Source organism: Syngnathus leptorhynchus, chromosome 20 (assembly GCF_054491065.1).
Source record: "Syngnathus leptorhynchus isolate UIUO chromosome 20, UIUO_Slep, whole genome shotgun sequence".
Lineage (NCBI taxonomy): Eukaryota > Metazoa > Chordata > Actinopteri > Syngnathiformes > Syngnathidae > Syngnathus > Syngnathus leptorhynchus.
This window is the reverse complement of record NC_141214.1, coordinates 1,254,375-1,267,150: the sequence shown is the minus strand read 5'-3', so window position 1 is coordinate 1,267,150 and position 12,776 is coordinate 1,254,375. Positions and strand designations below refer to the sequence as shown.

General features: G+C 42.7%; 1 protein-coding gene across 5 annotated transcripts in view; it reads right to left on the bottom strand.

The window, feature by feature from the left end:
- The window catches only part of csmd3b (CUB and Sushi multiple domains 3b), a 180,343-nt gene that overhangs the window by 107,452 nt on the left and 60,115 nt on the right, over nt 1-12,776 (bottom strand). For all 5 annotated transcript variants that reach the window (XM_085900608.1, XM_085900609.1, XM_085900610.1 and 2 more), the window contains exon 5: nt 1,724-1,946. In XM_085900608.1, the coding sequence (XP_085756734.1) occupies nt 1,724-1,946 (223 nt within the window). The remainder of the gene's footprint in view (nt 1-1,723; nt 1,947-12,776) is intronic.

Below are 12,776 nucleotides of genomic sequence, written 5' to 3'. Positions count from 1 at the left end.
CGCGGCGGATCGAAGCAACGACACAACCCCTCCCTCCCTCCCTGCTTTGCATCGAAGGCCCCGGGAGGAGCCTTGAACGTATTGAGTTTGTTCTCGTGCAAAAATAAATAGGGCCAGTCTTTAAAGCACGCATACGCGCATAAACGTAACCAGTCACATCGAATAATAACCGGGAAGACATCAGATGCGGAACTGAATTGAGGGAATGACGAAAGGGGGCACAAGAAAATAAAAAAAGCGAGAACTTGATGCAAACGTGTCAGGTTGAATTAGCATTAAACCTGAGCGGAAGCGTCGGCCCGTCTGTCAATCCCACGAGAGGCTCGGTATACGATGAGCAACTTTTCCCGGAGTCGCATGAATACACGCATCGCTAACTCGCTGTAACTTTTCCAACTTACGCACACACACTCAAAATAAAAACGAGCACATAAACATAACAAGGCTGAGTCGCCTCGTCCTTCAATCAGCGTTTGTCATCCAAAGTGGCTAAATGTTGCCATACTGCGGGCCAAACAGACTTTTTTTTTTTGTGCACAACACCAGCGGCTGTCAGCGGGCCAACTTGGAACTGCTCTACGGAACATGCGGCACAAGCGAGGTGCCCTTTAATTAATTATGAAAACTTGTAATTAGAACAAATTGTTGCCATTGAAGTCGTTAACTCATAAATAGATGCAGTGCTGATTAGCTTGAGCGTGTCTTTGAAATATGAACAAACTTAAGTTTGGCTTGTTTAATAAATATGTCCAACGTGACATCGATACCTTTTTTTTTCAGATTGGTGCCAAATATTCACTCTTTGAATATCCCGCTAATTAAAATTTCATTCATTCAATGACAAAATTCTAAACTTTGGAACCGAAGAGTGAAACAGTGACAACTTTTTTCCAACAGTTGCAATTATTGCGCAATAATGACACAGATGGCATTTGGACGCCAGCTCGATGTACTGCCAAGGGCTGATTACGAGCCATGACGTCTGTGAGTCAGAGGCAATGCCGCACTGTGTTTGTTTACGGATTATAACGCAAGGCAGCTACATAGAACACACGAAGCTCTCCGAGCTGACTGACTTCCCGTCGCAATTGCAAGCTGTCGAGGCAGTCCCGAGTCAACCCAGGACGTCTTTTTACTTCAGCTTTCCCGCTTTCTCTCCTCCCTGGGCATCCCAAACCCGAATCCCACGTTCACCGTTGCTTTTTTTTTGCCGTCTTCACACGGCATTTGAACAATAAAGGCGTTTTTGTTTGAGAATGCTGATTGCGTCAGGCTTCTAAGGGATGGCAGCCAAAGCGTCCCATGGTAAGAGGACTGCTTTCCAGCAACTATCTGGAGGACTCATTTGCATCTTTTGATGACCTAAAATCGCTTCCTCCTCATCTTGCCTAATCTCAGTAAATAAATCAGACCTTTGCGTGAACCCTGGAGATTTTTGGGATTCTGCTGACTCATGTTGACATTATAACTGTGGACTTTATTGCCTGGGGGAGGTGACACAGGTGTTGCCATAACTGTGTGCTGGATTCAGATCTGATATACATTTGTGGGTTTTTTAACGTTGGCGTAACCTACCAATGAACTTTGTGGAAAATAACAGATGCAATGCCGGCATCTGCGTTCTTTTGCTAGGCGGAGCCGTTTCACTGACGTTCGCTGTGTGTCAGCTTTTGCTTTTGATTGAATGACACAAAAGTTCAAATCCAAATGACGGTTGGCCTACCTGGTCCTGAAATTGGCCGGATGAGGGTGGCCATCGTACAATGACAAAAAGTCGTACTCCTCTTCGATCGCAAAGGATAAGAAGATGAGTTGGATGCGACTGCCTTCTTCCCCGATAATGACCCAAGTGCAGTTGGCCCCGTTGGGGTAGCCGTAGGGGAACCCCGGCGACTCCACGCTCCCGTTTCGCCCCTTGAGGGTGCCGCCGCAAGTGTAGATAAAACCTGCAAGAGAGACCAGAAAAAAAACACTTTTAGTTTCCTGCCGCTTAATTGACAATGCTAAGAATGGAAACAGATGAGATTTGGGGTTTAGACAAATGTGCAAAAATGTTTCCTTGCTTCCATTGACTCAGATGCACATTTTGTTTCTCAGAGAGGTGTTTTATCTCACGAGGCTGAACAATACGTAAACATTGAGAAAAGGCCCCTGAGGTTAATATTTTCCCCGAAGATATTAACCCAGAGGTTAATATTTTCTCATTTTTATGGTGGCACTACTGCGAGAGGAAAATGTGGAGCGCTACATTCTAGTCAGAATAGACGCATTTGGAAATACTGGTCACCATTCAGTCAAAATAAAAATGGATGAAAATCCAAACGTGGACACCAGCAGACTAGCTTTGCCCCCTTCCCCCCTGGCTGTGTTTAACGTAACGCTCGGGCAGATTCGCTGACAAGTCCATCAGGGCTTCATCTGAACTTAATAGATTAGAGGATGTCTTGGTCTGAGATGAAGTGGAGTCATTAAATCGGATCGGCGGGTGAAAAGGGGACAAACGAACTGCAGAGCAAACAGAGAAAAGGAGTGTTTCTTTTTTTTTCTTCTCCCATTTGCCGCTCTCTGACGTTACTCACCATGATAGAGAGAAGAGAGAGAGGGGAAGAAAAAAAAAAAAAAGGAAGATTATTTAAAAGTCATCACTCAGAGCCAGGAGATGTGGGTGGCGGCAATATGTGGGGGAGGTAGGAAAGATGCAAGATGGAGAGGGAGAGAGAGAGAGAGAGAGAGAGAGAGAGAGAGAGAGAGAGAGAGAGAGAGAGAGAGAGTGCGAAAATAAAGAGTACACAGCGGTAAAAGAGATTTCTAATTATGCTGACTGCCAGACCGAAACTGACAGTCCTCCTCAACACAAACACACAAACAGCACAAACCAAAATAAAAGACGCACAAGCAAAGCTACAAATAAGCGGCCAGAGTGTATAATCATTCCCCGGCGTCCTCAACCGCTTGAACCCATCACTCATGGCGTCGTTTCTTCATTTTGCCATCGCTAACCTCAATCGACCTTGTTTTCGAGCCCTAGATCACATCGCACGATGGCTAACACCCGCAAAAACAAACAAAAAAACATTGGTCTGTGGACATTTATATTTGTCAACTGGAATTCAAACCTTGACAACTATATAAGACAATGCAAATATATTTGTATAACTAATATATGTTTCCGATGGCTTTGTATAAGAAATGAAACACTGTCATGACAAATAGATCTCTGTAGATGGCGGTGTTGCGTCATTTCAGGTTTGAGATCAGCACACCTTTTAAGTAGACGATAAAAAACGATGCAGTGTTCACTAAAGGAGCCGTAAAATGTTTTTTTCGTGGACTTAAATGACGTTTCTCGATGGTCAAAGAGATAACGGCCAAACTAGTTTTCTACGCAGGATTTACGCAGACACTAATTGGCAAACTGTCAAAGACTCGGGGAAGAAATTGGGTGAGCACGGCGGTGCTAAGAAAGCAAGCGAGCTAATGAAGAATGGGAAGGCTTTGCTGGAAAAGAGCATGCCCACTCAGCAAGAAAAAAAAAAAAGCTGCTTAAAGACAGAAATCTTGCTGGTGAATGGAGAGGATTTAATGACTTCTCCATAGTCAGAAAGTCTTCTGGAATAGCTCAGATAGTGACAAGTAAACATGTACACTTGAAGAGCCCTGACTTGGAGAAAGATGTTTTGTTAGTATTAAAATGTTAAAATCTTCAAAACACACTTCACGCTCTAGCAAGCCACTGCCAGGTGGCAAGGTTTATCATTTTTCCCCTGGTAGGGTTTTTTGAGTTTTTCCTTGCCCTTTTGGGAGCCCAAGATCAGGGGATGCTTTGAGAATAATTGTCAATTGATTGTCTATGTGAAGCCCTTTGAGACTGCTTGTGATTTAGGGCTATACAAATAAACTTGACTTGACTTGACAGTGTCGGTCGCCTTGAGATTGGAGTGGAAAGTGAAACAGCAGGTGACCTGGCACAGGCAGTAAGTAAGGAGGTATATTTCCAGCACTTCCATTATGCTCGACTACAGTCTTAGATGCCACTTGATCACAGAGAAATGGAATTGAACTTTTTTTTCAGCGCCACAACCATCGATTCTCTCATTCATGAGTAATACAGAACAGGAAAAAGAATCCAACTGCGACATTTCCATTGATATTGGACAAAAATAACATACAACTTTAAATCTTATATATGTGTTTTGTTTTCATTGGGAAAAGTCCCAAAGTATTCAGATTCATTTTGTTTCAGACTTTAACGTTAAGACCGTTTGCTAGTTTGGCTATGCTCTAAAAAATGTGGAGCTCTTTCATTTTCAGTTGTCTTGGTAACTAAAACCTTTACAGCAAGACGAATAGAATGTCTTAAGCTTGTCACAATGCAGGAAAATCAATTATCGGGCTTGTCATTTTCCACAGGGGCAGAGGGAGGTATCCTGTGATCAATACGCTCATTTGGTGATGAAACCGATCTTTTGCTCAACCACCGTAACATCGGTGTCCATGTCCAATCCATTCACGTCATCTTCCTCCTGTTTGTCTGCCTCTTTGAAGGGGCTATTTGGTCGCACTTTGTAATTTCTGATGAATAAGTACATTTCGGCCAGTGGAGCACCAATCCTGTCACGTCGCACCGGTAACATCGACCTATCGGGGATAAGATCAGAGTAAAGTACAGTGGTTGAATGAGTTGGGTGTTTACGGATGCAGGGGCGGAGCTACGTGGTGGCCAAGGGCCACCCTGGGCCAGTTTCTGAATTAGCACCCTGACTGTGGATGGTATGATCAACTTCTTGGTTACAGAGGGGGTTAGAAAAATATTAGGGTCACCCTGGCCACCCCACTGAAAAAAGAATTCTAGCTACGCCCCTGGATGGATGCGAAGCTCCCTTTTTTGAGATTTTTTTCAAAGACAGAATAAAAGTAAGACAGGCAGTCAAAGGTCAAACCGAAAAAAAGAAAAAAGAGGTATCACCAACAGGGAACCAAACGCGTTTGAAATGTCCCTCAGGGCTTGTCAAACCAAGAATTAGACGGCTTCCGTCAAACGGGTGGTGGTCGACACTATACCCTGGAGTGGTGGAGGCTAAATAAGGGGAATGCCTAGAGAGAGTGAGACAGAGGGAACACACTGGGCTGAAAATCAATTTCTAGGGCTGTCAGTCACTAGTGAGGGGCCAGGGGGGGAGTTGATGTGAATAAAAATGAGGGGCAAGGTAAAAAAAAAAAAATAAGGGAGAGGGATAAAACAAGGGAACAGCACACGAAATGGGATCGTGGTAAAAAAGTAGATTGACGCAGGAAAGTTGAAATTGAGATTCAGCACTGCAGTCGTGTCGGTGAAAGAAGGAAATGTCACCTGCAAATACTCGGCGGACATGTTATCCCAAAAACTGATACAGTGAAAAAAATAGCTGGACTTCAATTTTGGAGGGAAAAGTCACCGTAAAGTCACACATGGATAATATCAAGCCATTTAAATTGTGTCCAGGCTTCATTTGTGCATGATGCAGCCATTCTGTCTAATTCCACGTTGTCATATTGAAAAGATACCCTCATAGTTAAATTTAGGGCTAACGAGCAGCAGGCAGAGAAATTGAGCAAAAACACTCCTCATTTGAATAATAATAAGCCATAATGTGCGCTTTTATCAGCATGCTGGCCTTAACGGTAATGGCAGCTGGCTCAATGCTGAACTTTGCCAACCAACTTTTTTTTTTTTTTTTTAAGTACTTCATTTGAAAGTGGGTGAACAGAGAGGTACTTGTGGTCGGGCATCATTTTTAGGGGCATTTAGTGTTCAAAGGGAACACGGCTGTGTTATATAGGGGAGAATTGTCTCTCGAGTTTTTGATTGATTGCTTTCATCCGTCAAAGATCTTTAAAGTGGCCCTCCATCATGCACAGCCATACAAGGAAGTGACAAGTGCACTAAAGCCTTTGTGATTGGCAACAGGCGCAGGTAATGAGATGTTGATAGGTGTCGTCTGAAGGGGGCGCTATTGATTACTCCAGTGCCATTGATGCAGACCTCGCTAATGAGACCTGAAGCGCAAAAAACAACAGCCTCTTGTTTGGTTTGTAAGGAAGATGTTGCGAGCATGTTACTGAGGAAACTCGTGAAGGTATGTCACCATGGTAACACTCGACCTATTATGCACCTGTGTTGTGTAAGGAGTTTGCTTACGTCATCAACGACGAGTCTATCACTCGGGAAAAACCTCCCAAACGCTGCTGTAAAAATATTGTTAATTGTTGAATCTTATTCTCCATTATCCGCTCATTTTGGGTTCAAGTTCAAGTATTTGGCTACTTTCTTGGTGCCTAGGAACTATATTGAAGGGAACTTGACCTATTGAGGTGCTTCACTTGGACAAAAATAGTGCTTTGGTAACAAGGAACTACTATGTTGAATTGTATTGAGGAGATGCATTAGGACAAAAGCAGCGCTTTGTCACCATCTTGGTGATAAGGACAGGCTAATTTGATAAGAGACTACAAATCAATGACCCATTTTCATTCAAAAGAGCCAAAAAGTCTTGAAAATTGTGCAAAGTGGGCTAGCCGAGTGAGCGAGACTCAATCAAAGCGGGGAAATCTTCATTTGCAGCCAAGGGAGGACAAGTTAGCGAGCGTTCCTTCGTCAGCTTCTGTGGGAGCGTCAAGCGGAGGCTGCGGTGAGGTTCATCCAAGTGGTTATTTACCCCAAAAAGCGCACATTCAAACAAGCAAAGGTATTAAAAACCCACAATCTTGCCTTGCCTTTTCTTTTTTAATGGCGGGCGTAGCTGCTTTAATCACTCACTCACACACACACACACACACACACACACACACACACACACACACACACACACACACACACACACACACACACACACACACACACACACACACACACACACACACACACACACACACACACACACACACACACACACACACACACACACACACACACACACACACACACACACACACACACACACACACACACACACACACACACACACACACACACTTTCTCTCATCATGCTGTTCGCAGACAGAGCCTTACTTTAAAAACAAAAGGAGGCTCCATTAGGAGCTGAACAGTCATTAGAAATACAACAATCTCGCTGCCCTAAATATGCTGGATCCAAGTCAGCTTTTTTTTTTTTTTTTTCCCCCGCTTCCTATTTTGCACTAGGAACAATTTACTGATTCCATGACTCACAATCACAATTGGTCTCTGTTCATTTTATAAGACATCCATCACCTTAACAAAGTTGTTTAAGAATTATTAGGGTACATTTTGTTGTGTCACAAACTGGGTCAACGTCAAGTATAGCTTTTGGTAATGATGACGAGGCAAGTGAACTCAAACAGAGAGCAATCGTAAAGAAAATGTCACACTGAATTACACTTGGACAAGTACAACAATTGAGAGGTCACAATTGTGCAGATTGGAAAACCACTTAAGGCTAATTAACGCACATTCATGGACCGAATCACCATGGCTACCTTGGCAGCCCAGATTCCGAAATGGATGCGTGTGACTTCCATAGATTGACTTCCTTTGTAATAAATGTCACCATTTCCCCTCATCTCAGCAGAATGGAGTCCAAATTTGGAACTTAAAATGCAGCGTGACACACAGCAAAATGTATCTCATGAAACATTTTCCAGTTGTTGAATAAAAAAATTATGTCGCAAACTGCTCATATATTCAATTTCGCTCTTCTCGATGGATAAACAGAAACATTTCTCGAGAGCAAGGCTGCCAAGACAAATGATTGGATTCCCTTCCTGTTCTTGCTTTTTTCTTTTTTCAATCATTTGAAAAAAAAAAAAAAGAAGGGGGGCGGAAAATCTGGCTGTCAAATACGCCCGCCCGTGCTCAGCATGCATGCTTTAGCTCAGCGGGAAGGAAGCGAACCTCATAAAGCCCACCACTTTACGGGCCAATATTAGATTTTGAAGCTTGCATCTAACGCTCAAATGACAATTTGTTAGAGTGAAGAAGTCTGCCACGGTGTAAACGTGATTTTATTTTCGCCATTCTGCACAAATATGTAGAGTACTTAAACATTTCAAAGAAATATTGCCTCCAGTATGGCATCAACAAAAGATATATTTTAGACACAATTCTGGAATCCGTCTGGCCAATTGTTCATTTTCATTATGTCAGCGCTTGTCTCCGGGGCTCGGCTTCTTACAAATTAATCATAACCTTGAAAGAGTCTCCACTTGGTCATCCGTCACTTTCGTGGCGGGCTCTTGTGCACGTGTACAGTATGTATTGATAAATCGATGGCTGCCGATGGACTCAAAGTGGCGCGACGATTAATTACGCCGTCGCTAAGGAGCCAAGGAACACTTTGATCGATGATTAATTATAGCTTACTTCTTTTTTTTTTAGTTAACTGTTCATTATAGCTGTGTATAATTTATCACTCACTATCTTTTGACAGAAGGAAAAAAAAAAGTGAATAAGTGTCATTATTTCAGGTGATAGTACACCAAAACAAAACGTTATGTTGCTAACGAAACAACAGGCAAATAAAACCAAACCAAATCAAAATTGCAATAAGACACACAAATTGTTTGTAACTATGTGAGCATCCAATCTGGCAACCGCTTTTGACTTTTTGGGAAAGCATTTCCAGCCTCCCTGCCGCCTTCCACTTTTCAGCTCGTTGCCAGCTTTTAGGCGGCAGAACTAGATATTAAATCACAGTGTGGTGGAGAGAAAAAAGAAAAAAAAGTAAGAAAAAGATTATGCAGAGCGCATTGTCAACCTAATTATGCTTTTGACTCGCCAGCACAACGAGGCGATGATGGAAGTGTACAAATTGGGAGAAATGGCAGAAAAATGCGCCACGGGATGAAAGATCATTAAGAGTTCATTTGCATGTCAGTGCAAATATACGATGCCCAAACTAGATCATCATATTGGCTTCTGTGCTCGGCGAGTCTTAAACGTACCTTTAAGGTCACAGTGTTTGACTTTTTACAAGTGTTGAGGCGCGTTACCATGATAAATGTCAAGTAGCTTGACTTATTGTCGGGACAAATGTCAACTCAGCATGCAAACATCAAAAAGCCACAGTTGTAAATCAGGAGCGTGCTGGCACATGAGGGATTTTGCTCACGCTTAACCTTTTGTCGCAAGTCGCTGACTGGCCAATAGTGTGAGCGCATCTTTTTAAGAAACAACTAGACGCACTTACTCCTCCGTACTTGTTACGTTTCAAATGACCTCCGAGAGCTGAAAAAGCGGAAACATAAATACATTATATGCAAGTGATTGATACAGTTTAAAAAAATGCACACAACGTGGTGTTTTATATATATATATATATATATATATATATATATATATATATATATATATATATATATATATATATATATATATATAATACATATATCTATATTTCAGAACATTGATTAGATCTCACTTTTCAATGCATAGTTCGATTGAGTGAGACTGGCCCTATTTTTATTTTTTATTTTACGCATAATTCATTTCATGTCTTTAAACCAATCAAATAATTCATTTACTAGACACATCACAAACAAACAAATTCCATCAATGTCAAGCATAAAACAATCCAACTGAAATCAGTGTCGTTTCAGCACCATGGACAGCGCCTGACTGCATGCTCCTGTGTACAGAGTCGACTGCTATTCTGACACAACTGCAAAGAAATCAAAAGTATGATTCATGTAATATTAAACAACCACAAACAACTGACAAAAGAAGAAAAGCTTGAAATTCCCGAGCCGTCGCTTCCTGAAGATGAACTTATTTATGCAAATCTTAAAACGTACGGACACTTTCGCTTGGCTGGCGCTCCAAATTGAACCAAATTCTGTCGCTTTGTGGCATCTCTCCCCCCCACCCCTACTCAGTAAAACATTGATGCCGTCCATCATTCATGGAATAATGAACGAGTGAGTACAAGGATGAGAAACACTGGCGGAAGAAAGCAAGCCGGCAAGCCTCGATGACAAAACACGCACGTAAGAGCACATGTTTTTTTTTAGACAACAAACTCCAAAAACAGATCACAACAATTGGGTTATCTTTGGATGATTTGGGTTTTTGGTATTTCACTAGCAATTAAACTTTCAGAACCTCGCGGGTCGCCGCCGCTTCATCAACAATTTAAAGTACTTTCAAGCACGGAGAAGGCATTTGGAGGAGGGGGCGGGGTCTTGTGCTCGTGCTTTAAATTGAAAAATAGCTAACCCGTTTTAGCAGCAATATTTTGGGCCATTTAGTCAAATTGCTTTCATTTTTATTTTCCGTTTTGACGACAAGCTGTTCAGCCGGTCAACTAAATATTTGTCCATTTAGTCAACATTTGACTTCCCCATTTTTACCGCAACACGCTTGGAGAGCAGATGACCGACATTTACTCAGACACGAGTCAAATCAATCCTCATCCCTAGCTTAGTCTCGAGCTCGCCTGCTCCAAATGTTTGTTTGCTGCAACGCATTCAGGCAGCGGACAAATTCATCCAACAGGCCGTCCAAGTAGTAAAATCAATCACATGGCTAACACAACATTTAGACCACAAGATCAACCCATTCCCAATTTAATACCCGGCGCTTACTCCGACCTTGAATCTTAATTCACCCAAATTTATATGTACACAAAATAACGTCGCTCGACCCTCATAACATTGTCAATCATCCGCTTGCATGCGTTCCGAGCCGCGCTAAATTGTTGCCAGGTGCGGCTTCCATTCTCCTCTCTCATCTGCCTCTTTTTCTGCTCCTTGTAAGACAACCGTGTCTTTTTGGCTGTTTCCGATTTCACGTCCCGAGGCGTAAATCTCCCCTTTGTGCGCATTTCAGAAAGAGGAAGGGGGGAAAAAAGGCCAAAGTGCGCAGGCTTGGGCTGATATTGGCAACGTGGCAACTCGCCAATCTCATTAACTTAGCACGCGGCGGGCAGGCTGCCCGTATACGAGCGTACGCGCATGGGCGACAGCTAGCGAGCCTGTCTGAGTGGGCCAACGTCAGGGCCAGTAAATGCCACCACTCTGTCTGATGGTTCCAATAATGGTATTAAAGAGAGCGAGAGAGAAGGAGAAACAAGTGGGGAGAGGAATTTATGGAAAGTGACAAGCGCGTAGACATTTTTTTTTCTTCCAAAGCGGCAATATGTGCGACACGCATGTTAACGCGCACACCAAACAGAAGGCCGCGGCTGCTGGCTAATTAGCATGTTGTTGCGCTCGCTGCCGAGTGATAACATGAAACCAGCCGATGCCGGTGGCAGAAGAAAGGCATGTCTACAGGCAGGTTAATGAGAGAGCCAAGATGTAATCGGGGCCTTGCTGTCGGCTGGCCAAATCATTACGACGCATTTTTAGATTCAGAATTTCATAGCCATGGCAGCATAAGGCTAACAGCGGAAAATCAAGGTGAAACCTTTACCATCATTTTTATACTGAATTCTAGATTAGCCAGCCAACTAGCAAACCTTGCAAAATTTGAAAGGTTAAAAAAAGAAATGACTTTTTTTTTTTTATATTTGAGCTCCTTTGAGGTAGTTGCTTTTTTTTTTTTCTTCAAGTCGGTACAAACTGACAAGGGGAGGGGTTGCACTGTATGCAGCTGTTGCTTTAAATGTAGTATCGGCTGTCCACACGTCCTGCGACATTTTGATTAAGCCGAAAGTGGCAACGAGAGCAAGAGAGAGAAAAGGTTAGCTAGCTGCAGCCTCCCCCATGCACACATGCATTTCTCCCTCGCCTTCATCAGCGCTTCCTCCCATCCATCATCTTCCCCTCCACTTTGTACACTCATCCTTCCTTCCTTCCTCTTGCATTTAAATGAAAACTTGGACGGCGCCGCGCACTGACCGTAATGGCTTACAGGACGAGATGATGGGGTGATTATTTGTTTAATTAGCCAATTTGCATAGTTAACTTAATCACGTCAGAAAGCCCACCTGCGGAGAACACCTGTTTGGAGTGCGTCGAGCATCCTGCCGAGGCTTGGCCCGCAAGATGCTGCTTGCTCAGCTGGAAACAAAAGCTCCGAGTGCACCGGAAGGTGCTTTGCAGAGCAATTTAACTTAACGTGTTGATCTGAAAGCATGGAAAACTATTGCCACAATTTGTCAGAAATGTAATGTTCCGAGAGCATTAAAAATTAAATGGGGTTAAAGTGCAGGCTAGCAGCTAATAATAAAAGTACACATGGGAATAATAGTACGCCGGGAGCCATTTCAATGTCTTTGTTTGAAGTCTAAATACCACTCTCAAATGACACAAGTGACATTTAGCTGGTGGAAAAAAAAAACCCCCAAACACAAATAGTAATGAGCACACATTCCGACACCGGGTGCGCGTCGCTAAGTGCTCCTTTTGAGGAGCTAATGCTAATGAAAGTCTCTCATTAAAACGTTCAACTTTTCCACTGATGCCAATTAGCCAAAGCCTTTGGAAAATGAGATAATGGCATTATTTGTTCCAGCGGTGTCAAACAACACAATGTGGAACAAGAGTTTTAGAGGAAAGTGGACCAAAGGGATTCGATATCAAAGGTTATTTTCTCTTTATTTTTATTATAATGTTGTGCTCCAATTGTTTCTATATTACATAAAATGCCTCTTAATACAGCATGTGACTGAAATAAACTATTGTCATTTTACTGAAAAACACAGAATATCATGACTTGTACGTTTCCATTTCATACGCAAATGTAGTAAAATCCAAGTACTGGTATCGGTGGCTTTCGGGGTCGGTTGTTTGCTCCAGTCAAGTCAATGAAGTGAGGGGGC